This window comes from Parasteatoda tepidariorum, chromosome 8 (genome assembly GCF_043381705.1).
Source record: "Parasteatoda tepidariorum isolate YZ-2023 chromosome 8, CAS_Ptep_4.0, whole genome shotgun sequence".
Classification (NCBI taxonomy): Eukaryota; Metazoa; Arthropoda; class Arachnida; order Araneae; family Theridiidae; genus Parasteatoda; species Parasteatoda tepidariorum.
The window spans coordinates 1399634-1423898 of NC_092211.1; the positions used below are offsets into that span (position 1 = coordinate 1399634).

Genomic DNA, 24265 nt, shown 5'->3' on the forward strand with positions numbered 1-24265 from the left:
TTTGAAAATGATTATCCACAAAAAATAGCATTATACGTGTATAGCAAGACACGGGACCGAACATTTCGTTCACTATATCCGGGAATTCACTATAAGCCGTGTTCACTACAGTGGGCTTTGACTGTAATATGTATATCATATGTTTGATGAAACATTCAGACATGTGATTTTTTCGCTAATTCGTGGAATGGCGCAAATCAATAATGACGACTAAGTGCAGCAAAAAAAAAGGATTTTTTTTTTTTTTTTCAAATATATGTATTCTTTTATGTATGCATAAAATGATAATCTTTTATTTATTTTTTCTTTCCACAAAAAGATTAAAAAATTGAAGGAAAAAAAAGAACTTCATTGAGAAGAAAAAAATTTGGTAATTTCATCCTCCAGTATGTGATAAAAACTAACATAAGCTTTTTATGTAAGTCTCCTCTTTTTGATTGCTTTAATAGCCGAATTTTTATGCAGAAAAAAGAAATGAAACTAGAATATAATGAAGAATTTCTAGAATATAAAGCACACTTTTAGCATTTCCAGAATAATTTATAATAAAAAGATTAACTTATGTTGATCTTTTTTCAGATGAGTACACCTACAAGAAAAAGAGAAGAACTATTGAAAGCATTAAGTGATGCTAAAAAGAAATTAGAAAGTGTGAGTTGTCTGAAATATACTATTGTTAAAAAAAAAGGTTTTGTTGTATTACAAACTTAAAAAATTACTGAAAATTGTAACCCATATGTACTGTTTGTTTTTATTTTAAAATATTAAACTATTAAATTAAAAAGATTCTTCTTAATTTTGTATGTAACATAAATGTTGTCTCAATTGGTTGTAGAAATTTTCTTGCTTATGGACGCTTTTTAAGTTTAAAGTTTTAGCACTAAATGTTGTGTGCTTATTTTGTAAGAATATAATATGATTTAGTTAAACTTTAAAAATGATTTCACTTTATTTAGGTCATTATAGTTGTCAATCATATCATACATTTTGTTAGTTACATATGTAAAGTTTAAATTTTGATCAAACACTATTTCTTTTTTTTTGTTCAGATTTTAATGAGATGTAGTAAATAATTTATGCATTTAATAATTTTAGGAAATTGTTATATGTTTCAAGTCTTATTTTTTATTATAATTTTTGTTAATTCAACATATTTCATTCTTAAAATTAATTCTGAGTTCTATTTTGACATTGTTTCTGTCGCTGTTTGAAAAATATGAAGACAGAATGTTGTTTCAGTTGAAAGTTCAGCACTATAAATAAATGTCCAAGACACATAATAAAAAGAATTTACCAATCAATTGACATTAGACAGGATTATGTGAAAATCATAAAACTCGGAAGTATGTGAAGCATAAAATAGTAATGCAACATATGGGGAAGGAAAAAACACACATTTCTCTCAACCTTTGCACTGATGATGACAGTTGAAGAATATTAAAAATTTGTTGATTTTTGTATGAAATTTTGACAATTTTTTATTAATCTTATGTCATATAAATTCTAAGTTTTAATTATATTTTTTAATGAACAAATTTTAGGTTGGATACAGACGAGGCTTAAGTAGTAGTAAAAGCATAGCTGATTTGCACAGTACTCCAGATAGAGAAATGTTTAAAGTACCCTCCAATGGCACACCTGGTATGTATTGAAAAAAATGTTTTTTATTTATTTATTTTTTTAGTATAAAACTACATATTCACATGTCTTATCAAAACTTCTAGGTGATATTCGTCGAGCTGCTTCTATGATGGATTTATCGCAATCTCTGAAAAGGGGCCTGTCTCTAACTCTGAGACAAAGTGAAAATAGTAAGAAGGATTTAACTTTGTAACCTTAACCCAAACATTTTTATGGGATTTTTTTTTTTATAATTTCTTTGGCAAATTAAAAGGAATTGCATTTTGTTGATTTTGTAAAATTTCATCAAAATCTTTTTTTTATTTCCATGTAAGGTATGCTTGTTTATTTTATTCAGGCTTAACAAAGACTTGTGAAAATTGCAAAATGTTAGGAAACCTGTTTTTATTAATGATATTCTTTCGAGAATCCATAAAATTTCAATCCATAAAAATCAGATGTGATATGATCTTTGAATTGCCTGCATCAATCCAATGTTACGTCTTTATGAATTATGCAATGTTTACATTAAATTATTCCTGTTGCAACCAGACTTCTGGACTTTGATAGTTTCTCTTAGTCTCTTAATTTTTATATCTTTAAAAAAGTATCTAAAATTTAGATAATTTGTAAGAAAGTTCCAAAAAAAATTTATTTTGTATTTATATTTTTTTACATTGCTTATTGTGTACATGCCAAATTATGCGAGTAATGTTATTGATTGTAAAAATTAACTTACCTATAACGAAAATGTTTTAAAAATTTATACGATAAGAAATTTTTAACAAAAATCTCTTCAATTGTTTTTTTTTACACTTAGTAAAAAATTATCTATGATTTTTTATAACCTTAAATTTTTTTTAGCTGCAGCTGCGTAAAAACAAATTAATATTTTGTTATTTCAAACTGTGAATTTTTAGGATTTATTAAATGTAAAGAAAGGTTTTAAATTCAATCTCATTTGTTTTAAAATATCCCTAAAATTTCGTCTATGTGGAATATTTTTTAGTATTGGGATTTTTTTCCTTATCTGTTGTTTGGCAAATATGAGTTTATTTATTCAATTTTATGTAATTATCTGCTCCATCCTGTATTTATTAATCTTTTTTTTTTTTAATTATTATTCAGGTCCGGAATCTAATGCACCATTATGGAGTCAAAGCAAAATGTATCCAGCCTCAGTATCTACTTCCCCACCTCAGTCCCCTAACCTAACCTCAAACAAAAGTTCTCAAGATGTTCAAGTAACTAAAACCACTCCCAGCCAGTCTGAAGTGTCTCGTAGCAGCAGCTCCAGCTCCTTGTACAGCAAGAAACAGAACTTATCGGGAACTCTCCGCAAAGCTTCATCCGTGTACTCTTTAGACCGAACTTTCCAACGTTCTGCGACCAGCTTGTCCTTTTCAAGAAATACACCTAGTCCCTCTGGACGTTCTAGTCTACAACCACTGCCAATACGGAACCAAACTCCTAACAAACTAATGAATCGTGATGTGTCAGACTCTTCATCGGATTCATCACCCACTGAGTCCACTCCAATGAAGAATGATAGATCTTCGGCATCTAGCCGGCCCTACGGCATGCGAAGCAGATACTTCAGTCTTACGGATAGTATACATCCGCCAGATTTGAAACCTTCCTCTGTAGAGTCTTCCTCTAGTTTAGGACTACAAAAATTGAGGATGAAGTCTCGTAGCGAATGGGACTTAAAGAACAATTCTTCGAATGATTCCTTCAGGTCTGGTAAAGACTCTTGGCAGAATAACCGATACCTGTCATATTCCCCACGTAAAAATTACATTAGGCCTCTCAAACCCAGCCTGGCAGGGATTTCTTCCACGTTTTCTAATTCTGATAACTCAGAGGGAAAGAGGAATTTAAGTCAATCAGAAGATGCCTCTTTATTTTCGTGTGATCCAGCTTCAGTGCCATGTAAGCTATGAATATTTTCTGAAACTTTTATTATTTAACATTGTACTTGCATATAATGAACACAATTAGTGATGTAATATAAATAAAATATAATGGGATGTTAAATTAAATTATAAAATATTACAAACAAATTTATCATAATTTATCACATTTCATGCCTGCCAAGTCTCCTGTTGTATTTTATGACTATCTCCTGTTTACCCGTATATTCTCAAATTTCTCCTATTTATTGAAATTTTTAAAATTTGGATATAAAATATCCACTAATGGCAAAAATATTTCTCTTATTCCTCAACGGATAGTACTATTGTCAGTACTACAGTATTTTGAGTGTTAATAAAGTATCCCTTGCCATCAGGCTAACCGTGGAGCGTTTTCGTGGTTTTTCTCCCCGTGTAACACAAATGCATGTTAGTTCTATCAAAGAGTCCTCCACAAAGGTAAATTTCTCCCAATACTTGATTGATCCATAAATTCTCATTTCTTCTATATTAGGTTCGAAATTACAAGACTACAAAATTGAACATCAGTTCCGGTAAACCCAAAATTGGGTCGCCTGTTCAACAACGGTTATGAAATAGTTTAAGTAATTATAAATAATGGTTTTAAAAAAAACTTCTTTAGATTAAGATTTATATATATACAGTGGAACCCGCTTAAAAAGTTCCCTTTTAAGAAGTTTTCCCGCGTAAGAAGTTATTTTTTAAAAAAACCAATTACCATAATGTTAAATTTACTTTTATAAGAAGTTTTTTTCCCGTTTAAGAAGTTTCCACTCCTAATTTCAATTTTTTAAAATTTTATTTAAAATGTCTTATTTAGTTTTAACTTGCCCTTACAAACACATGTATGGGTACTGACCACTGACCTTCATCACTCCTTTGTTACAAAGAAAGGTGACTTATCAGGAACAGGTGTGAGCAAAGGAATGTGAACCTTTAGATGAACTATGAAACTGATAAGAATGTAGGGAATAGCTTTGTCATTGTGTCCACCTTAAATGAATAGCCTGGTGACTCACGAACTTCACTGCTGTCCACACCCATTCAATAACTGAAGAGAAAGATACATCTAAACATTTAGCAGCATTTCGTTGAAAATTTTCTTAGTGTAGGCGCTTATGTTATCTTAAAAATCATCGTAAAAAGTTTGATTTTTGTGGAAAATGTCCTGTAAAGGCATTAAGCGTAAAGCTCTATCTATTGATGACAAAGTAAAAATTTTAAAAGCTGTTGACAGCTATCCTCAATTAACACGAGTTCAAATAGCAAAAAATTTAGATCTTCCTGTTACTACGTTAAATGGCATTATTGCTAAGAAAGACATCATCTTAAACTCTTCTTGTTCCGGTGCATCCCAGAAAGTAAAAAAAGTGAAGAAAGGAAAATACGAAAATATTGAAGAGAAACTGATGATATGGTTTAAACAAGCAAGATCCGCCAACATACCTGTCAACGGAACTCTTCTTAGAGGAAAAGCATTAGAGATTGCGGAGAAATTGAATGTTGATTTTACGCCTTCCAATGGATGGATTGATCGGATGAAAAAAAGAGCTGGTCTAGTTTATAAAACAATTAAAGGAGATTGTAACAGCGTTGATTTACAAGAAGCTGAAGAATGGAAAGCTAAATTACCTGAAATTATTTCAGGGTATCAACCAAAGAACATTTTTAACATGGATGAATGTGGACTGTTTTTCAATCTTTTACCAGATAAAACTTTTGCCTTTAAAGGTGAACCCTGTCATGGCGGAAAAAACAGTAAAGAACGTTTGACAATTTTAGTTGGGGCCAGTATGAATGGTATAGAAAAATTACCGATTTTAGTTATCGGTAAATCGAAAAAACCAAGATGCTTTCGAAATGTTAAGTCACTGCCTTGTGATTATGACAGTAATCAAAAATCCTGGATGACAATTAAAATTTTTGAAACGTATTTGAAAAAATTAGACAGTAAGATGCGAAAAGAAAAACGAAACATCATAATCTTCGTAGACAACTGCGCTGCTCATTCCAAGGAGAATAAGTACACTAACATCAAGTTGCAGTTCTTACCACCAAATTCTACTTCTGTTCTACAACCAATGGATCAGGGAGTTATTAAGGTATTTAAGCAGCATTATAAAATGCGACTTGTGAAACGGATGCTGGAAGGACTTGAAAATACTGGAGAGCTAAAAAAAGTCAATATGTTAGAAGCGATTGAGTTAATTGTATCAGCATGGGAATTAATAACACCATCTGCCATTGCTAACTGTTTTCGGAAAGCTGGATTCTCTGACGGAGATACAACTGAAGAATATCTCTTAGAAGCTGAATATGAAATATCAGATGAAGACGAAGAAACAAACGTAAATTTTGTTAATGATTGGAAGTCATTCAAAAATAAACTTAATTTCACAGCATCGTTTGAAGAATATGTATCCGTTGACAACGAAATTTTACCTTGTGATATGCTGACATTAGAGGATATTTGTGATGTTACAAATGATACAGAAGAATTGAGTGAAACTGAAGAAGATATTGCTAAACCACCTAGCTTTTCTGATGCCAGGAAAGGGCTGGATACTTTTAGGAAATTTATTTACACTGTTGAAAATGTACCCCCGAAATGTTTAAATTTTTACAGCAGTTGGACAATTTTCACTTAAAGGTAGGTGAGAAAAGACAAAAACAAACCACTTTACACGATTTTTTCTCACAGAAATCTAGTCAATTATTGTAACAACGTATATTACATTGTATGAAACAAAAAATAAAGTAGGTTACTTTGTTTTTATTTATTAGCAATTTTTTTTCTAAATGAATATTAAAATTCAATATTTATTTCATTAGGCTGAGAATTTAATATAAGTTACACAATTTCAAATTTTTTAGTTTTTTATTAATGTGTTTGTAAGTTTCACCGTTTAATAAGTTTTCCCGTTTAATAAGTCGTTTCTTTCCACTCCCTTGAAAAACTTCTTAAACGGGTTCTACTGTATATATATTACTTCCCTAAATGTAAGTGCTTATATTATTTCCAATTTTGACTTTCTCTTTTTGACTTACATGATTATGCATGATGTATCAGAACTTAACTCGTAGCCTAAAATATGTCGCTAGTAAAATCTCATTATTTCATTTCTTTAATGTCTGCAGATATATATAATTTTTCCTTTCTCCTGTCTTTTTGTCACTTTTCCCCCCTAGTTTCTTTTTATTCTTTTTTCTTAGTTTCTTCTTCCTCTGCTTGTTGAATTTTTCCCCCAATCATTTTTCTTTTGTCAATTTTAACTACTTAATGAAGGAAAGCACCAACTTTCAAATATTTGTATTTTTTTTTGTGTATGGTGTCTTAATCACATTTCTTAAAATGTCAATTAGTTTTAAAGAAGTCCTTTGAATTTGTATGTTATATGTTATGTTTAGTGTTTGTTAAATATTTTCTTTTTTCATTTCTTTTATAGTGACTCCTAATGTGTGTGAGAGCATTGCAGAAAATTTGGCAAGAGTTTCTTCCTTTGCTATGCATGTTTTACATAGAGTAAGTTTCTTAAAATGTACATTATTTTAAATAAAATAATAATGAGTACTTCAAAATTAATATCATTTGTCCATGTAGTGGTAGACTCATTACAGTACAATACTCAGTCTACCACTACAAAACTACAATTCCAATTCACTGGTACATAAAACATGTTAACTCGATTCTATGTTGGGATACCTTTTCATAGATAAAAACTGATACTGTCTAAAACTTCTCTCCCCACATTGGGGACCTTCGTGCGAGATGTGAACACGCCTACCTTGACAGAAACGCCCGCTGCGATTTGAACATAATGGATGGTCCATATTGCAGTTGACTTGCTACTTGTGACGTTGACATTATCCACCTCCTCGTGCTGTGCTACTCTGTCTCGACCACGCACAACGTCGACCCATATACACTACTATTAATGACAACCCGAGAGCAACCACAAACGTGAACTTAATACAATTCTCACGATCAGCACTCAAAAGTACAGCGATATTAATACACCTCTCCTGGCTTCTCAGAAAACAGCAATGAATCAACTAATGGTATCTCATTCATCGAATTCTATCACAGATAAAATTTTGGTGGAGGAGTAATGTAGTGAATCTACCACTACCAAAATACAATTCCAATTCACTAGTATATAAAACTTGTTAACTCAATTCTACGTTAGGGTACCTCTTCATAGATGAAGGTCAACATAACTCGACATTCATATGACTCTCCCCACAGTCCATTATTTTACATAGTTTCTATATAAACTATTTCAATACTTTTATGATATGACAACATAACGGTGCTTTTTTTTTTATCATTCCAGCTCTCATTAACGGATCTTCCACTTGAAGAGAAGTCGACCATGACTAATACTTTAGCTGATGGTGTTTGGCAAGCGCAACAAAACCTTCGACCAGCTTTTAACATGCTAAATCCTTGGCCGTTAGATGTTCCTTATGACTCTTCCCTGAGAAGGCTTCCTAGCATGAATTTCCCTTTTCCTAATGGGAATTCACACGATCAGAGGTATCCGCAACATGCCGCTTCCCAACCGGACTCCATGAATGCTTTTTTACAACAGTTCTCGGACAAGCTGCTGAGCATAGTTGAACAAAAAATGTCTAATAGTCAAAATAAGCCAAATAACTAAAAATGTTTCTTTCTATGTAATGTATAGAGTTAAGTGTGAAAGAAGTATGTTTTTAGTTATAAATGATGAATGCGAATAGAAGTTGTAGTGGTTTGTTTGCTATGACACTTTGTATAATATTTTTCTTTCATCTATTTTGAAGAAATTTTTATTATTTAAACCAAGTTTTAATATTTTCTTTCTTTATTATAAGGATGAACATTCCATTTTTATTAACCTTGATTTCCTGGCTTTCTGAGGGACAATAATCTTCCAGAATTTCCAATGTCTTTCTTGTAACTCAGAAAGTTTTTATGATGTTTAGACATTTTTAAGTGTTTTATTACATTGACAAGTGTCCTTATCCAAACAATTTTAAATCTTTTTTAGTTTTTAAGATGTTTAATCAAATAAAATAATTTGCTTATATTTTCCCCCCAGTCACACCTGCTATTAAGAATGTATAGTTGCATTGAATACAGGGTGCCCACTGAAATCTTTATCTGCGTTTTTAATATTCAAAACAGCCTCAGCTATAATTAAAAAAGTGTTGTTCAGTTATAGTAAAGTAACTATGCTCTACAAGATAAGACTGCTTGTAGCACCATCTGGTAGAAAACTGAAGAGTCAGTGTTTTTATCTTGAAAACTGTACAAGATGATTTTAAAAAGGTGAAACATAATTATTTTTTAATAAATAGACTCAGTGTGGAATAAATGTTAAAAAGCGCATTAATTTATTTTTGGTTTCCTACCTTTGCAATGAAATAATGATCTTTAAAAGAAAATTTTTTTATTGTGATTTTTAAACTAAAATTTTGTGCTTTAGAAATAATGGTATGTTGTGATAACTAGCTAGGTTTTTTTTTTTACTACTTTCTAAATTAATTTATCATGTCACTAACAGACAAATACATTATTTAAACCTTCTTCCTTACAATAATCCCTACAAGATGTCTGTTTGTACTAAGTCATGTTCTACCTCATGTAGTTTTTGAGATTGAAACACTTACTCATCAATTTTGTACAAGGTGCTCTTGTATCCAGTTTCATCTTATAACACATAGCCACTTTAGTATGCTTAAACACCTCTTTCATAACTAAAGCTGCTACTGTTCAAAAGTAAAGAGTGCGGTTGCAGACTGCATTAGGCATCCTGAATAATTTATATTTTATTTACAAATTAATTTATGCCCCTTTAGTTTAAACACTGTTATTGAGCTTATGTTATAGATATTATAATATAGAAAATTGCTCAATTCTAACTCAAATATTAACACATTTTGTATTCTATTACTGTATAAAATTACTATATTTTTGTTTATGTTATCACAGATTCAAAATTGCTCCTTTACATTTACCATAATTTCTCTTCTCATCATTGTATTCTGCACTTGCTTTCTACCGAAAATGTTTAACCTAAAAATATTATTCACTAATTGTGTACCAGACTTCGTAGTTGTCCTTTCATTCCTCATGAAAAATATTTTATCTTGATTTTTAGCGTTTTCCTTCATGTTTGTATGTGTTTATAATATCCCATTTTCTACAAATACAAATTTATATTTTAAATGATTGATTGAAAGTTTTAGATTTTTAATCCAACATCTTTTTTTGTTAATAGTGTTTGTAAAAGTTACAAATATTTTATTATTCGAACTTGGAGACTGTTCATAAATTAACAAGTATATACATAGTTCAGGCATATAGCCTTACTTGCACAGTTTGTTGTTTCAAACTTTTTGGTCAGTTCAGTCATTTTACAAAACAAAACTGAGTTAAGTTTACATAATTAAATTTTTATACAATTGATTCATGGTTTGTCCACTTAATCATTATTTTCTGCAAATACAATAACTAATATTATTATAGGTTGGAGTTTTGTAATTTCGTGGTTGTTTTGCTTTTTTACTTTCCTTCTAATATTAAAAAGCATTGATTCCAATAAATAATACAGTAATCATATTGAAGAGCTCTTGAATTGAGAGATCATCAACTAAACTGGGTACAAAAATGTTATACCCCATATTCACTGTGTTTTCAAGTCTAGTGAAACCTTATTTTAAAATTATTTTATTAAATAAGTTTTGAACTCTTATAAACTTTAAATAAATATTGGTGTAAGGAAATATTATCTAATCGATAGAAGTTATTTTTTTAATGCAGCAGTAGTTGAAAATTTTTCCATGCAATGATTTGAAACTGTTATGAGATATTCTGTACGGATAAAATTATACTAGAAACTGTTGAAACTTTCTTTTTTCCCAAACAAATCAATTCTGGATTTAAAAATAGTAATTTGTATTGTTTTTTTTACAGTAAAATTTGTTTGTTTTACAGTTAAGTAGAATATATTATTTAGTTTGCCTTTTTTAAAATGCATCTGTATACTGTTCCAAAAGTGTCCTGATTTTTTACTTTTGCCCACTACGAAGCCTGCATATATCTCTTTTCTAGTTTCACAATTTATTTATAAATTTAAGTCATACTTATTGTACTCTTGAAACTTGCTCACTAATAAAAGTATCAAATAATTTTGTATTATATTTCTGAAAATTATTTTAAATATATTCTAGTTTTAAATGTTCAAATAATTCACCTATTTTTTTTTATCACTTTTGCTATTAAAAATGTATAGGTTGTTTTAAATGTATTATTTTATATGAAAATAAATTTATAACCTTTTCTAATTTAGCTTATTAAACTCATATGCTAGTTTATTTAAATATTAAAATCTCATTTATATTTTATGTCTTAAAATCACTTTGAATTTATTTCTTGGATAATTCTTAAGTATTAAAGTGTTAATACTTGCTCACTTCCAGCTAAATTCTCGATTAAAATAATTTGTATTCTCTTTCTGTAAAGTATTTTTATCATGGTATTTCGCTTTTAAATTTTCCATTATTTTGTAATCCCAATTTGTTTTTGTTTTTTTTATCCTTCTTGTTTCTTAAATTATTTGAAATGTAATATTTTATTTTCAACTTTATATATAGTCTATGAATCATTGTTGAGCTTATGTCATAGTTATCAAAATATTGAAACTTGCTCACTTCTAAAAATAATGTTCAAATATTTAAAGTCACTGAACATATTATATTTTCTTCCATATAACTGCATAGTAATTACCAATAATATTTTATGTAATTTTAACTCAAACAATTTAGTCATAAAAAGTATTATATCGGTCACAAACGATAGAATTTTTTAGAGACAGTATGTGTTGATAAGAATTTTATGTTTTCAGTATTATGACAAAATTAGATTTATTTTTTTATTTATTTATTTTTCTGGTAACAAGCACAAGCATATCACATCTTTGTCATGAAGGACCTTCAATAAATTTGAATGTTTTGTTGCCAACATATGGTATTATTTACAATAGAAGCTCCTAATTTATAAATAAAATGCATTTATACTGTGTTTAAGGCTTATTACATAAGTTAATTGTTTAATTTTTTTTTCCTTAAACATACTTGATATTTTTGATCAATGTATATTTAACGCTATAAGTTATAAACTATGCTGTTTTCATTTAACATAGGCTTTTTTTTTTCTCAAAATAGATCTTAGTTAACTTTGGGAATAACTTGCATATATTAATCTTTTTTTTTTCCTTTCAAAACTGCTTCATATTTTTAAATTGTAAATTTACTTTTTATTTCTAGTGGGAAAAAAGGGGGGGGGGATTCCTTAACTCATTGGAAATTGTTTAATACTCATTGTACAAGGTGCGTCTAATAAGTTAGAGGACAGGAAGTATGAAACTAAACTCAAAGTAACACCAGTTAGTCAAAGCTTTCTTTTTATACTGTCAATAACGTAGCTAAAATGAGAAAGGATTCTGTTTACAGAAAACCAAATCTATATGAATGAACTGTCCTTACTATTTTCTTATTCATCTAATATGTACCTGCCGATTCCACATTAATATCTTTCATATCTTCTTGATATTGTCAAACTAAATGTGGTCAATCTTTCATATTTTAGTTACTTTCTTGAAAATGTGTAAACTAACATTTTTCTGCTATCATCATCTGTTCTGTACATTTGAACTGACATTGAAGGATTCATTTACCCAATTTCTGACAAAAATTTATGTTTATTTGTTGCTCCTTTACAAATGTTTTGGAAAAAGCAACATGCCTTTGCCTCTAGTAGACAAATAGGACATTATTCTAGTTTGGCAAGTTTTGACAATGGATCTCTATTTTTGAGCACTTGAAGCAATATCAGATTTTATTTCCAGCTTCAGTTTTTAGGGATTATTCAATATGCCATCACTTTTTTGCCCTTTTTTCTGCAAACCATCTCTCCTTGCATGCATTGCTACTGAGATGCATTCAATAAATTTTTAAGCGTGCCTTTATATATATATATATATATATATATATTCATTATAGTCCTAAATATTTCATTTATTGAATTTTCAGCATGAATTCTCTTCACACATTATTTATTTTTTTCAAAATTCATCTCTACTCAGAAAAACTAAAAATAAGAATTTTTGCATTTTATTTGCAATATAATTTGTGTTCTAATCTCTGATAACAGAAATATTTTGCCATTTCAAAAAATTACTGACAGTTATTACAAAATAAATTATTCATAATTTGTAGCTCTTTATTGTAATTGAAATTAAATGTTTTTTTTTCCAACATAGATCTAAAATATCAGTATACATACCTTTGTTTTTTGCAAAAAGTGACTATGTTTTGTAAGAAATATGTATTTTCAATTTCATAGGTCTAAAAGTATCCTTTTCATTTCAAAAAAAAAGTATCAAAACTTTACTTATAGGTGTAATATTCTGTTATTTTGACCAAAGAAAAACCTACTTCCATTGTGTCTTCTATGCATACGTTTTACAGATATTCAGAATGTTTATTTGACCAATATTTGTAAATAGCTATGTAAATTTGTTACATAAATCGAATGAATTTGTCTTCCACTGTGAGAGGAAACAGTGAATAAAATTTTTATAACATACATTGTGTTTTTCTTATTTGTTACACAAAACTTGGTACATAATTATTTCAAATCTATTCAACTTGTTGTAAATAAAAGCCTTGTTGTTTGTCTGTATAATTCATTCGTATCCAATACACAATTCGGAAAATTGGGCTAAAAAATAAAATATATAATTTGTTAGTTGACATTTAAAAATTAAATAACTGCAATCACTTTTTTTTTTGTGCAATCATAAAACTCTAACCTTGTTGGAATACTACCCGTTGTTTATACTGGGTGTCCCGAAAGTGACCAACAATTAGAAAAATAGAGACGATTTCTGCTGTTTAGAAAACGAGATTTTTAAACTGATTTCCAAGATAAGTTGAAAAGTTCATCAATGGATGGCATTGATAGAACTATTTAGCAATGTTCTTAAAGTAAGCTCAATCTGAAGACATCTTAGCAAATGATTAATTTAGAATGGTCTGGAAAACATTTTATAGTAAAAAATTTATAATTTTGTATAATTTATTTTTTTTAATCTTGCTTACATTTGTCACTTGATATCCTATCCCTAAATAACTAAACATTTATCGAATGCATTTCCATATTTTACGAAGCTAAAGTAATATCTATTCCTTTATCTAGACATCTTCAAGAATTGTAAACGTTAAATTTAATTACTAATCTGTATTTTGGTGGCCTGATGGTAAAGACCCGGTTCCTGGTAGAACACCGTAGTCAAGCATCAATAGCTGCTGGTGTAGGAACTGAGGATGCGCGGTATCAGTCCTCGTTAAACTGTTCTACCGTAAAGTGTTCGACTTCGCGTGCAGGTCGTCGGGCTACCAAAGCGAGGGTGCCATCCCCTCTGCAGAGGATCAAAATTGTGATGGCATGTCTTTCGATCATCCTCAGAGATGTTTCCCAGACCGTCCCCAATAGCCCATTGTGCAGCTCTAGTGTGACTTTAATAAGGTATCTACCTGTATTTTGGTAAAATTTTAGAGTAATTTATGTAAGCTAATTCATTGTAGAATAATAATAAATATTTTTTATATACTAAACTTTATAATCTGCACTTTTTTGTGTTGTAATAGAAAGAAATTGTATGCTATTTTTAAATTCTAAAACGTTTTTTTTTTCTTAATTGTTTTTTATAATAATAAACATAGTACACATTTTGAAATTTTATATATCACAGTACATGAACGAGGGTTATATCCACGCAAGAATCAGGCAGGATGAAAATTAGTAGTAGTATAGAAGCAGACTCGAATCCAACTAAAATCGGTAGTGCTGTGATTCTTACAGAGTGGATTATTCAGGAAAGAAGTTGTCCCGCAGTGGACTGATCGTTAAGACACGGTTCCCAGCAGATCACCGAAGTCAAGCATCACTGGCTGCGGGTAGGTGAGCACTTGGATTAGTTTGCATCAGAGCCGATGGTTGGCGGTATTGGTCCTCATTAAACTGTTCTACCGTAAAGTGTTCGACTTCGCGTGTAGGTCGTCGGGCTACCGAAGCGGGTGTGCCATCCCCTCTGCTGAGGAGCAAAATTGTGATGGCATGTCTTGGGATCATCCTCAGGGATGTTTCCCAGACCGTCCCCAATACCCCATTGTGCAGCTCTAGTGCGTTAAATGAACTACAACAACATCAGAAAAGAAGTTAAAATATCCCTAATTATGTCATTATCCTGACATGAAAAAGGGAATATTAATACTTTTGAATGGTTGTTCTCTTTGAGTAGGAGGGGAAAACTTTTATAATAATTTGCCTGTTTTAACGCTATTTAATTTTTTTATCTCTCTTTTCTATTTTTTCTCTGAACAGCCAAGCAGTAGAGAACAAAATGATTCGTCAGAAACAAGGAAACGGAACGTATTGCTACAGCAACAACAGGATGCAGAAAATATACAGCGTAATATTATGTCAAAGAACGGGTGACCGGTTAACAAGAAATACTAAACATGTGAACTGAAAATAATTTTAATAATGAGAGGAAAAGAGTTAATGATGGAAAAGGCTAGAAAAATTTCATATGTGTATAATTTTCGGTTAATGTGCAGCAACATATATCTAACCACGTTCTAACTAAACTAGTCACAAATAGTTACAGTTCCTGAAAGTATTCACTTCTGAATTGGAACTCTACAGTGGTTGATTCGAAAAACGACAAGGATAGTACATACCTGATTTATTGCATTTGGATAATTTTGTGTCTCCAAACATAAGGCCCCATATTTCTTGTAGATTCTTCCTTGTTTGCCAATCAATGAGTCATCTTCAGGTAAACAGTTACCGGTGTAAAACTGCACACCAGGCTGAGTACTGAATACTTCCATTACTCGTCCACTCGGAGGGTGACATACACTGTAGGGAAAACAAAATACGTACTGTAAGCATGAAACATTTAGAATTAGTATTATGATCAGATGCAGTGGATAGTTTCTCATTATATCTATCAATTTAATTTAAATACTTCATATATTCTAATGAGGATATATTTTATTTATAATTTTATAACCGTCGTTGGGTGAACCGCCGACCCAATTTTGGGTTTACGACTACTAATGTTCAACTGCGTAGCCTCGTGATTCTGAACCCAATCCAGAGGACAATGAAACTCCTGGATCAAGTATTGGGAGAAATTTGCCTTCGTGGAGGAATTTTTGATGGAACTAATCCGCATTTGCGTTTCATGGAGAGGAAGACCATTAGAGACTCCCACGGTTAGCCAGGCGGCAAGGGAACTCTAACCCATGATCCGTCTACCACTGAGAACATTTCACGTCTGTGGTCGATGCAAGCCGGATGCGGATTCGTATTGACCAGCTGGGATTTTAACCCGGTTCACCTCTTTGGAAGGCGAACGCTCTATCCCCTGAGCCATCACGGCTTCTAATGAAAATATAAAGTATACTTTCTGCTGGGTATGAATAAAGGAAAGCAACCTGAATAAAGAACACATAGTTTTTCTATAGAAAGAACTCTCCTCGCCACAAAATCTAAGGCTGTCTGCAGCTATGGAAGCAAGAAGCAGCGCATTTCAAAGCTTCTCTCACGTCGAACCAAACCTAAACCTGTTAAATATTGACTCAACACCACTGCTTGGAATAGTTGAACCTCGTAACCATAGTAACCGCCACTGTTTCAGTCGAAGGCAAGGGGCGTTCTTTCTATAGACAGACTATATAGATACCTTTTATTTGTGTTTCATTCATGCTGTTTTACTTCTATTCACTTCATATTTTATTTTATAACCAGCGTCGAATAGGAGATTCATTTGGAATTTGTGTTTAACAATGTTATACAACCTAGACGATGAGTTGGCGGCATTAAATAGAAGTTCATGCTTTGTGCCCAAGTTCACCGTAAACGTTTCGAATGGAAAAAGAGAATTTTCAGTGGCGATAGAAATTAATCACGATAATGTAGGTCTAAGAAATATGTAAATAATTTCTCCTTTTTAGTTCATGAAAAGCGTAGTTTTATTATTATTTTTTGACTAGATTATTGTCTTTTTTTTGTAGTTCAATATCTAATAAAGTTTTGTTGTTGGCTAAGTTTCAATTGAAGAAAATTTTTTCTTTAATAATGAAATTTGTTTGCATTGTACTGCCGTCCCTTAAAAAACGAAAAATTCAAAATTGACGTTTCTTTTTTTTTTACATTTGGCATTTTTGTATAATAATAGGATTAATTCGCACCTCGAAAAATTAATAACTAGTATCAATTTTGTTATAAAAAAGTTGAAAATGTCCTAATACTTTCCTAATATTTTCGGAATAAAATTTCATATCAACCACTTTCGGGTCTATATATATTTACGTAGGGAAAATAAAATATTCTGGTGCAAACAAAATTATAAAAAAATGTTTATTGTAATATTATTACCACTTTAGCTTTAAATTCCACGATCTTTCTGGCCCACAATGGGCTGTTGTGCGAATGTTTTATTTTATTATGTATTTAGCCGAACCACATTGAGCACGTGCACCGTAAGAAATTAGTGATTCAAAAAAGTGTGACACAAGTTCATTCTTTAAAATAGGGCTACATAATTTAGATTTGAGTGTCTCTAAAACTGAATGAGTACCAAAAACGGAAATTTATTTAAAACTCATTATAAAACAGAAGGAAGCTTAAAGAAACGCTAATAGGTTCATCTTTTTATGATGGATGGACAGTATTATTACTATTTATAATCTTTCTGTATTACCGTGCTACTTCCCTTTCTTGATTTGAGGATCCATTGACGCAAAAATTATGATCAAAGCCATTGATCTTTTGAAGTAAAGGACCTAGAAGTTTTGGTTGGCGCAGATCAAATTCGGTTGATTCAACGTCGGCTATTTCTCCTGAAATCAAAATAAAATAGGCTTAACACAGTTTGGAGAGGAAAAAGAAATGAATCCTTCTTAATAACTTTTGAAACATTGATCGGATTTTCATCCTGTACAGTGTTATCAGATCACGAAAATTTTTTTTACACGCGCAATTGTTTTCTGTGCTGTAACCACGAAGGAGCGTACATACCAAAAACGTGTATGATTTTTCGGGCTCTGTGATACAACTGTTCTAATGTTAACGTTTTAACTTAATTGCATAATCTTTAAATTCGAATGAAAATAATTATAGTACCTGTTGGAATAAGGCTGTCATCGACAGGCGTATAAGAATCTGCATTAATGCTGATAACATGATCTTCAACAGTACCGGATCCCTGCAATTAGAAAAGAACTTAATGTTTTGCGTATAGCAAATCACAAACATTTAAAGTTATCTGTTATAAAAATAAAAATGGTTCATCTGTGTGTCTCTTCTAACAGCTCCAGTCCCAGAGTGGACTGATCGTTAAGACACGGTTCCCAGCAGATCACCGAAGTCAAGCATCACTGGCTGCGGTCAGTGTGCGGGTGGGTGACCACTTGGATCAGTCTGCTTAGAGACCGAGGGTGTGCGGTATTGGTCCTCGTTAAACTGTAAAGGCCCTTCAGCCTAAAATTCGGTCAAAATACATAATTAGTCCGTTCAGGCATACACGCTCAAACGAATCTAATTTCTTTTTCAATCATTAAAAAAATAATATCAGTCTTCTTTGTAAGCTTACAGCTCTTATTAATCGAAACGAGTAACACTAGGAGTTTATTACACGTTATTCAACAATTATTTTTCTTTGTTTCATTATGCTAGGTAAGCATAGGTAAACGGTAAACGTGGATACCACGCGGGGAGTGACGTCTCCGAATTAGTATTTTAAAAGCTATATCTGAAGATCTGAGGGACCTCACTGGCCAAACGGTATCTCCAGCTAAACGCTCTGTTAAGCGTGGAAGGGGCGGATTCGAATCCCGACGTAACCATGGACGTATTCTGCGTACGTATTCAGTATTGACCTATCTGTATTGACCTATCTATTGACCTGTATTCTTTGTTGACCTAAGTAGAAATTTAATTTAATTTTTCTTTAATTTTTATATATTACTTATTTTTATTATAGATACACTTTTTAAGCTTATTACCAAAAACCAAAATAATATTTTTTTCAATAATGATTGTAACAATAAATAATTAAGTTAAACACTAAAGTGGACAGTTCATCGGATTTGTGATAAATGATGACTATCATATGGTGGTTGCGATCAATTTTCTTTTTTATTCAATTATTTACTATTCTAATATATGCTTATAGACACTTATCATTACAATTAAAAATGTTTCAAAAGATAAAATAATTAATTTTTTATTTTTTCGTTCAAAATTTTCGACCGTTTGAAAATGAAGTCGAGAATAAAAATTAAACATTTTATTAAACTTGGCATTTATCCATTATTCACTAGAATCGAGGGGAAGTACACAATGTTCGCCAAGATAGTTTATTATTAGAGCGAAACAAAGAATAAAATTCCACTTTAAACAATTCGTTTTCTTCTTGACTAAGTGCAGAAATGTTTAAAAACGTAATAACAGCCAATTCTCACTCCGCTTTTTTTTAACCAAGTATACACGTATACTTGATATTACAGTAGTTAGATAGTACAGTACAGTTCCATTATAGTAAACTGTCTCTAGACAAGTCCACTACAAGCAATAGTTCACTAAATCCAAAATTTGTGATTTTTTTTTTTTTTTAGAGTATTGCAATAGTGCAATATTATGGTAAGAAATTATTAGAAAACGATAATACAATAATAGTGTATAGTAATAGTTTATAATAATAATATATAATCTGATTCAATAAATAGTAAAAAACTTATGAAATATTAAGTCTCTATACAAAAAATTTCCTCGCTGTAAATTTCTTTCCATAGAGAAATTAATTGGAACGTTAAATAGAATTTATAATATTCTCCATACGTGTTGTAGAGAAAACAATCTTTTTTCTGCAAAATAAATCCTCATAATGAAACACTTGTGCTAACATTTTTTTTCCTTTTGAAAAAAAAAAAATAAATAAATAAATAAAAAAAAGGGGCTTTTACAATAAAAATGCCCTTCCAGCCCCCTTCAACAGTTTTAATTCAAATTTTGAAAGTTAACGCACAAAATAAACTCGATTAAAAAATTATAGTTTTTTTTTCTTGCATTGTTGTTGTTGTTAATTTACGTCGCGCTAGTACTGCACAATGGGCTATTGGCGACGGTCTGGGAAACATCCCGAGGATGAGCCGAAGACATGCCATCACAATTTTGATCCTCTGCAGAGGGGATGGCACCTCGGCTTCGGTAGCCGAACGACCTGCACGCGAAGTCGAGCACTTTACGGTAGAACAGTTTAACGAGGACCAATACCGCACACCCTCGGTCCCTACGCAGACTGATCCAAGTGGTCACCCACCCGCATACTGACCGCAGCCAGTGATGCTGTCTTAACGATCAGTCCACTGCGGGACTTTTTTTCTTCTTCTTGTATACTCTATCTGTTTTTGGCTGTGAATTAGGTAACAGTGTATGATTACGAATTTTCCTTTCACATGCATTCACATACTTGGCAAAAATTTTATATCATATTTAGAACTCTTGAGAAGTATTAACCTGCAAATTCAGAATAAATCTTATCACAGTTAAAATAATATATAGGTTTATTAATAAATATATATATATATAGAAAAAAAAACCTTTGGAACCTACATGGCCAGCGAGGTTAAAGTATGAATGATTGGTCAAGTTGATAGGTGTTGCCTGATTGGTAGTAGCCTCGTAATCAATGATCAATTCATTTTTTTCTGTTAATTCATAAGTTACTTTGCAATTCAAATCACCAGGATAATTTTCCTCCATGGATGGGCTTGTATAATTAAAAGAAACTCTATTACCGTCGATTTTCCAATCCCAGACGACCTATCGAAAATAATAATAATAATCTTTGATTCATATTTGAATATTACAGTTATCTATAAATAATTAAAAATAATGTAAGCATAAACAGGCTTAGTAAAGGTAAGTAATATACAATCACAAGTATTCTGTAGAAACGGAAATTTATCTTATTGGCCCTTTGTACGTCGTAATTCGGTGGATATGGGTAAAAATTGTAGAAAAAAAAAGCTAAGTTGTTTGATAACTTTGAACATAAGAAATTATTTTATTCAAAGTATGCGCCAAAATTGTTTATGTCCTTTTTCAGCAAGTTGTTCATACCGGTATGGCCGTCGCAACCGGAGGGAAGGGGGCGAATATTTTGAGGAAAAAATACTTCTTTATTTTAGATAAAAAGTAATAGATGCTTTTTTTGCATAAAATAATTATGATATAATAATATTTATTAAATAAAAAAAAGCAAAAACATCTAGATGAAAAAGAATAAAGAATTGCATTGAAAAATTACAACATTAGCGTCTAGAAAAAAGATATATATATAATTTTTACTGTAACTTTAACCATTCTCTCAAATCAGCATTAAACGAAATCAGATTCATCAAAATATAAAGGAGTAACAACAATAAGAAAAAAAAAGAAGAAGAAAATCAGAGCAGAAGAAAGTTTGGGTTTCTCAACATTAATTTTAATTTTTGCGGTATTTTCCCGTACTTTGAAGTGAATCAATATTGGCATACAATCATTAAGTTCCCTTATGTAAAGATAATTCCCCATACAAAATAATTTTTTATTATTATTTGCTCTGTTGCATTTTATTATTTTATTCGATGACAAGTGTAAAATTTAGAAATGTAGGGCATACAATGTTTTACACAATATTGAAGTAGTAATTACAAAATACAAAATTTTAATGAAATCAGTCGAATTGAAACTTTGAGAATTGAAATTTGAGAACTTTGAAATTGAAATTTTAATTATGAGACATCCCCCCTCCCCTCCAAAAAATACAACTCATTGGTCTACGCCTACAGAGGTTTCAACATACGTAGGGTCATTTAATTTAACATTTAGTTTCTAACTGTTTTATCCAGATACAAAAGTTGTATTTAATAATTTTAAAAATATGATTCAAGAGTAATAATTACGGGACAATATATATATCAAAATGTTTAAAATTTTTGTAACTATGTATTGAATGCTTGTGTTTGGAAATTATTCTGTATTAGCAGCATATTTTTTATGTCATCTTTTTGTCATACAGCAAGAAGAAGATATTCGTATAAACATTCTTCGACATTTATATGGTTCTTCATCACGCTCACCAACTACAGAATTGCTTCAATTTCAGTGCTGTACGGATTACAGTAAAAAAAAGCAAAAAATCAAGATATTGGAGTAGATTTATTTCTGATTTTTGCAGAAAAATTTAAAACTTATAAATTGGAAATTCTTGAGCCGCAATGGCTCAGGGGATAGAGCGTCCGCCTTCCAATGAGGCGAACCGGGTTCGAATCCCAGCGATGCCAGGTTGATTCGAATCCGCATCTAGCTTGCACCGACTCCAGTGCTGACGTGAAATATCCTCAGTGGTAGACGGATCATGGGTTTTGGTCCCTTTACCATCAGGTTCTCGTGGTCTTCCTCTCCATGTAACGCAAATGCGGGTTAGTACTTTCAAAAGGTCCTCCACGAAGGCAAATTTCTCCCAATACTTGATCCAGGAGTTCACTTGTCTTCTAAATTGGGTTTAAAATTACAAGGATACGGAGTTGAACATTTGTAGTCGTAAACCCAAAATTGGCTCGACTATTCAGCGACGCTTATGTAAAACAAGAACAAAAGAAATTGGAAATTCTCAATTGAAAATCTCGCCAATGACAAGGGTTAAATTTTACATTGATAGAGTTTTCTTTATAAAAGTAGACCATATAGCCATGTTAATTTGAAAGAAGAAATGAATGTTAGGAAAGTGAAAAAAAGGATTAAAAATAGAATGACGGAATAGAAATTTTTTTATTATTTATTAATAATTTTTCTCCTTTTCTTTTTTCCATATCTTTGGATTCTTAACACTTATTTTTTGGTTTCTACGTACTTGCAGCTTATGAAATTTAAATAAATTAAACTTGTTATTATTTTTCTTAATTTTCTTCCTTAATTTCTCTTTTATCTTTATTGTGTTATATACAGGAGGTGACCAAAATAATGGAAACACTCCTATATTTTTTTCATATTTGTCAAGAAATACGTAAAGAATCAATTTATAATTTCAGAAGCGTTTAGATCATGCGATTTTTCATACTTATTAATGAAGTTAAAACTTTTTAGAGGCGTAAGGGATCAAAAATGAGTTACAAAAGGAAAATGGTGTTTTTGAACACCCTATTCCAAAAAATGTAGCAATAAATTTTTAACTAATAACAATTACTTTAGTTATTGTATGCAATAATTGCACAAAATTTCTCAAGCCTAGCTTAAATGTTTAGGGAGATTTGGAAATTTTTATTGAAAAAAAATAATATTTTGTCTTACTGTTTTTTGCTATAACGTTAAAAATATTCAATAAAATTAAACAAAATTATTTAGATCAACTTAAAATTAGTTACAAAATTTTTGCCTGAAAATTTGAAAAAAATTCTTTGAAAACTGGGCATAATATAAGTAATTAAAGTAGCTCTTTTATATTGCGCATGCGCGGAAAAAATCTCTCTTGATTAAAACAAGCTTTAGGAAGGGAAGGAGGGTACAAAATTTATTTATTAATTATTAGTTCGAAAACGTTTATCGAAGAGTGGTCGCGAAAAGTTGTGCTCTTCATTATAAGTTAAGGAAAATCTTGCAAAGTAAATCGGTAAAATGTTTCATTTTAGGGGAAGAGGGAAATCTTAGTAATTGTAATTGGTTTATTAAATAGGTTGCGCGATTCCCACAAAAAGTAAAGGGTAAAAAGTCTTACTTTTAATTAATGCATATTTGAGCCAAGAATAGATTTAAGGTCAGGATGTCAATTTAAAAGTGGGAAAGGGTGTTTCGATTAGAATAATAAATTAAGAAAAGGATTTCCAGAAAAGGAATAACATAAAAAGATTAATTGAAGCTTTTTATGTTATATGTATGTCATGGCGAAAAACCGAAATCGGTGGTTGTTGACTTTCACCGGTGAATGTCGACAAACACCAAATACGTCGGTGAAGGATGGAATATTTCATTACATTCTTGTACATTCGGACCCTCACCGCTGTATGTCGACAATCACATATATGCTTTGGTGAATGTCCGAAATATTTATTACATTTGAATTTATTCGTGGATATAATTACATTTATTCGATATTTTAACCCTACACTGATCTTTTTTTAAGTTTAAGGGCCACTGCCCGGTATACCCTACACCAGGGATGGCGAACCAATGGCACGCGTGCCATTTATGGCACGCGACACAATATTTTGGGCACTCCACCGATCACAATTATTGTTGCACTAAGAATTGTTATTACACAAATGTTATTACGCTACGAAGCATACGTAACAATTAAATTAAAATTCACAAAAACAAACAAAATAATAAACAATTATTAATAAAAAAATTAAAAATTAATACTAAAAAAACAATTAATAACAGTAAAAAACAAGCTAACAATAAATAACTAGCAAAAAAAATCAACAGTCCTGCTTAAACTAACATCTTACAACCTAATATAAGTTATTGGTAATCTAATCTGCAACAACAGAAGTCACACTGATGTTACTTTAAGTTGAATTACGTATATAACTGAGACATTGCAAAATGT

General features: G+C 30.9%; 2 protein-coding genes across 3 annotated transcripts in view; one reads left to right on the forward strand and one right to left on the reverse strand.

Annotated features, from left to right (window-relative positions):
- Positions 1-9732, forward strand: part of LOC107456011 (mitogen-activated protein kinase-binding protein 1) — an 86285-nt gene extending 76553 nt beyond the window's left edge. For both annotated transcript variants that reach the window (XM_016073776.3, XM_043051177.2), the window contains exons 28-33: positions 580-651; positions 1542-1641; positions 1725-1811; positions 2749-3552; positions 7001-7077; positions 7889-9732. In XM_016073776.3, the coding sequence (XP_015929262.1) occupies positions 580-651; positions 1542-1641; positions 1725-1811; positions 2749-3552; positions 7001-7077; positions 7889-8215 (1467 nt within the window). In that variant the 3' untranslated portion in view covers positions 8216-9732. The remainder of the gene's footprint in view (positions 1-579; positions 652-1541; positions 1642-1724; positions 1812-2748; positions 3553-7000; positions 7078-7888) is intronic.
- Positions 9733-13059: 3327 nt separating this feature from the next.
- Positions 13060-24265, reverse strand: part of LOC107456018 (galactose mutarotase) — a 13490-nt gene continuing 2284 nt past the window's right edge. The window contains exons 3-7 of the mRNA XM_016073784.4: positions 20287-20496; positions 17797-17878; positions 17375-17513; positions 15345-15525; positions 13060-13320 (exon numbers count right to left, since the gene is read on the reverse strand). Of these exons, the coding sequence (XP_015929270.1) occupies positions 13243-13320; positions 15345-15525; positions 17375-17513; positions 17797-17878; positions 20287-20496 (690 nt within the window). The 3' untranslated portion in view covers positions 13060-13242. The remainder of the gene's footprint in view (positions 13321-15344; positions 15526-17374; positions 17514-17796; positions 17879-20286; positions 20497-24265) is intronic.